The sequence below is a fragment of the Austrofundulus limnaeus genome, unplaced genomic scaffold, assembly GCF_001266775.1.
Source record: "Austrofundulus limnaeus strain Quisiro unplaced genomic scaffold, Austrofundulus_limnaeus-1.0 Scaffold1572, whole genome shotgun sequence".
Classification (NCBI taxonomy): Eukaryota; Metazoa; Chordata; class Actinopteri; order Cyprinodontiformes; family Rivulidae; genus Austrofundulus; species Austrofundulus limnaeus.
The window spans coordinates 48170-52716 of record NW_013953974.1 but is presented as its reverse complement, the minus strand read 5'-3'; the positions used below and the strand labels follow the sequence as shown (position 1 = coordinate 52716).

General features: G+C 46.4%; 1 protein-coding gene across 1 annotated transcript in view; it reads left to right on the top strand.

The window, feature by feature from the left end:
• The window catches only part of ptprma (protein tyrosine phosphatase receptor type Ma), a gene marked incomplete at both ends in the record, with an annotated part of 45867 nt that overhangs the window by 18635 nt on the left and 22685 nt on the right, over window positions 1-4547 (top strand). The window contains 5 exon segments of the mRNA XM_014032906.1: window positions 2210-2363; window positions 2903-3078; window positions 3162-3271; window positions 3602-3803; window positions 4289-4391. Of these exon segments, the coding sequence (XP_013888360.1) occupies window positions 2210-2363; window positions 2903-3078; window positions 3162-3271; window positions 3602-3803; window positions 4289-4391 (745 nt within the window).

Here is a 4547-nt window from a genome sequence, read left to right as displayed (position 1 = left end):
GTTCTGTGTGGTTCTACAGAAGCAGGACCTGGTTCTGTGTGGTTCTACAGAAGCAGGACCTGGTTCTGTGTGGTTCTACAGAAGCAGGACCTGGTTCTGTGTAGTTCTACAGAAGCAGGACCTGGACCCTGAGCTGCTTCAGGTCCTGATAGTAAAGAGTCTATCAGTTATTGGATTCTGTTTGAATCTGTTGCCCAGGCTGAGCTCAGATGTGTCCTGTAGAGTCTGTACATGTTGTGACCGGACTCGGCCACCATTTCTACAGATCTTATTATTAATGAATGTTTTAGATAATGAGATCAAAGAAGTTCCCATAAAAAACGGATCCTGTCTTATTAGAACAGGGCAACACAGTGGCTCAGTTGGTACAGCTGTTGCCTCTCAGCAAGATGTTTTCTGGATCGAATCCCAGCCAGGGACCTTTCTGGGTAGAGTTTACATGTTCTCTCTGTGCATGCATGGGTTTTCTCCAGGTACTCCGTTTTCCTCCCACAGACCAAAAACATGACTGTTAGGTTAACTGGTAACTAACTCTAAATTGTCCCTAGGTGTGAGTGAGAGAGTGAAAGGTTGTCTGTCTGTATGTGTCCCTGTGATGGACCTAACCCTGTCCAGGGTGTCCCCCGCCCCTCACACTGTGGCTGCTGGGGTATGGACACCAGTGACCCTGAAAGGAAGAAGCACGTATAGATCTCAGATGGACAGATTATTAGAAGGCAAAGATTAAGTCTTTTTTTCTCAGCTGACATCTTTAACCATCATCACAATTAAAATAGCTCAGAGTTTGGCTGTAAATGCTCAGAATTAAGTGTGAATTATTGTTTCCATCAGTTCTTTTTTTTCTACTTGGCCTTCAGAGGAGTCGGATGCTTTTTGCTCTCTCTCCCGAACCTGTCCCTCCTTCCCTGCTTCACAGATTTTTCAAGCCTTTCTTTTATCTATCATCCAAAACAAAAGAAATTATGGATTTGGTCAACTGGTCTCTGAACACAATCCCCACTATTTTTTCCACACTGAGATTGGAGCGTGGGGAATGAAGTTGTACCAATGGAATGGTGGCAGCTAGTCGGGTCAGTGGTTCTTGGGGCTGGAATCTGATCTGTTTGGCACTGCTTTCCGCTAAAGACACGGAAAATTTGTATATATTTGTATTTATGATACTTGGATTTCTGCYGATTGGCGGAGGTGGAATTCTGGCTTATCAGAAAGTGAAAGCGATTCTGACAGCAGTGTGGGCCTGTGAGAGGCTGTCAGGAGCCATGGAAAGTGTCTCCCGTACTGTTAACATACAGACTCAGATACTGGGGGAAATAAATCGCAAACTGGACATGATTCTGACAAGAATCACAGTTCAGCAGTGTGCCCATGAGATGTAGGATTACATCTGGGTGAAGCTTCAGACGGAAGAGGCGAGAAGGTGATGAATTCGGAACATTCTGCATTTTTTTCGCCATTTTAGAGATGCAGTTAAGACTGTAAAGTGGCAAGAAATTTGAGGCCGCTTGTCCTAAAAAAATTGTGTTTATATTTTGGATCCCAGCAGCTGCTGACCTTGGTCACTCAGCAGTAATCAAAACTTCCCGGGATGGATATGTCATCAAAGGCTTGATTCTCCCACTCCCAATCCCTGTATCATCCATGASGATCAGTCTGAAGGCTGTTGTGAGGGAGGAAGGGGAAACCCTGAACTCTGAGACTGAGCTTGGGAGGATAAGATCTGGTCTCTGGACTCTGGCAGGTCCTGGTCTTGGATTGGCTCCAGCACGGAGTATTAACGTAAATTGTCACCGGCTCCACTGACTCCCACCCCCATACCATGTTTTTGATCCCCAGCCCCCTCCCCTCCTTAGCTGTCTTGGTTTAGCGAGTCGTTTTTTTGTGCATGATTCTGTGTTTATGAGTAAATATAGGATCAGAGCAACTTTTTTTAAACTCATCTATCCCATTGTGCGTTTTATTTTCCAAGCTGAAAAAGGTAGCGCAAGACCATGCCATCCRTTCCCCCTTGTTTGTTATGTGTGTCTTTCTTCGAACGGGTATTCTTAACTGCTATTTTTTTCTGCATTGCATCTTTGATGTTGTGTGTGAATGACAATAAATCTAATTCTGATTCTGCAGAACTCAGCAGGTGAACATGAAAACAACCTGAAGTCACTCCACAGCTGATGTTTAGACTTTTGTTTTTATTCTTGTCTTGTTTGTTTGTCAGACCCGATGCACGGCCCACGGAACCTTCAGGTCGTCGACATTCAGTCCAAACAGGTGACGGTTCGATGGGAACCTTTTGGATACAACGTGTCCCGTTGCTACAGCTACAACCTGACGCTGCAGTACCGCTACAGGCCTACAGGGGGTAACAGCAGGTAAACAAGGGAGGAGCCAAAACTGTGCCAGTTGGTAAACACAAGGTGGGATATAAGGCTAAGGAAAAGAGAAGTCACTAGCTGTGTCTCAATTCATGGGCTGGGTCCTCATGAGCATGTAGCCCAGCTGGACCACATGGGCCATTTCCTCGCTGGGCTGGGTAGACTGCTTAAAACTAGTGAAATGAGACGTCTACCCTTTGCCTGATGTCGATTTTACGTAAGTGGGGTTCAAAATTTACAAGGGGAGGAGCCAGTAGCTACATGGGAGGTGGGATCAAAGGTTATTAAATGAAGGAGAAGGGAGGTGGGACCAGTTGTTGAACAGAAGCCAGAGCTGAAAACAAAGGGGAGGGGCTAGTAAATTTGAATGGGGTGTGGCCAGTTTAAGGCCAGTTTGTGGGCAGCTTTGATAATGAAAAGGGGGACGGAGCATGGCCAACAGAAAAAGGATTTAGTCAGGAAGTAGAGACATCATGAGAGTCCAGCAGGGAACAGGTGGCTGGACTCACAGGTAAACTTGAATGTGTCTCCTGCAGAGATCCAGTGAAGGAGCAGGTTTGGGAGGAGGTGGTGTATGACACTCTGAGCACTGTGCCGCAGCACATCGTACGTAACCTCCCTCCATTCACCAATGTCAGCCTCAAACTTCTCCTGAGCAACCCGGAGGGTCGTAAAGAGAGCTCAGAGCTGCGTGTGCTGACAGACGAGGATGGTATGAGTCTCTGAGGTGTCCTGAGGTGTGTCTATATCAGCCTAGAGTCTACAGGTTAAATAAGGTGAATGTTGTGGTTTCAGTTCCAGGTGCTGTCCCCCTGGACTCAATTCTCGGCAGCAGCTATGAGCAGCAGATAAGTCTGAGCTGGAGGGAACCGCTTCAGACTTACGGCCTGATCAGGCAGTATGAGGTGAGTCAAAGGCCAAGGATCATGGGTAATGTGTCATCTACTTACCAGTACATGACATGCCATTAGTCTATGAAAAATTTAAAGCATATAGTGTAAAGAACCTTGTTGTCCACATGCTGGTATAGATTCTAATGCAACTCTAAAAACAACTCATTTTAAAAGAGCTACAGTTGTGACGTGGTTAGGGTTACCAGTTGAACTCGTAGAACTCCAGACTCTCCAGGAAGGAAAGCAAAACGTCTTTGACTACACAGTAGAAGTTTTGTTTTGTTGTTTTTTTGTTGTTGCATTCATTACCCAGAATCAAACACGCATGTTGTCCTTCTCCAGATTTCCTACAAAGCTCTGAGCTCCTTCGACACAGACTTTGACCTAWCCAATCAGAGCGGCAAGGTGTTCAAACCAGCCAATGAGACAAGCCACTTGTTTACAGGCCTCTACCCGGGCTCCACCTACTCCTTCACAATAAGAGCCTCCAATGTTAAAGGATTCGGCCCACCGGTCATCACACAGTTTACCACCAAGATTTCAGGTAAAAGCTCCTCAACCTGGTCACTGGTTCCCCAACTCACAATTACAGATGTCCAAAAGGAGGGGCCCAGTGAGGGGAAAAAGACACCAATGATCCGTGTTCCCCAGTCTACAGTCTGATTGTTCTGATTGCTTATTGACTGAGTTCACAGCTTTGCTGCTTTCTGTTAGCAAATCATGTAGGAGCAGGTGGGTTGTTGGGTCATGGTTGGGTCATGGTTAGGTCATTGATGGGTCATGGTTGGGTCGTTGATGGGTCATGGTTGGATTGTTGATGGGTCATTGTTGGGTCATGGTTGGGTCATGGTTGGGTCATTGATGGGTCATTGTTGGGTCATTGATGGGTCATTGTTGGATCATGGTTAGGTCATGGTTGGGTCTTGGTCAGGTGAAGTTATTTGGAATGTCTGGGTGATGAGTGGTCATTTGTTGAGTTTTAGTTGACTAACAGGGATGTAACCATGCCATTTTCCTCCTCTTGCTCAGCTCCTCTGATGCCAGCCTATGACCAGGAGCCTCCTCTGAACCAGACTGACTCCACTGTCACGGTCCTGCTGAAACCGGCTCAGAGCCGGGGCGCCCCTGTCAGGTAATACCCAGCATCAGTCTGACACTTTACTGAGCTTTCACAACTTAGACAAAGAGGGGCAGCACTTTGAAGCTCCCTGTAAAGTTTCCACAATTAACTCACTCACACACGCACACATACACACACACACACACACACACACACACACACACACAC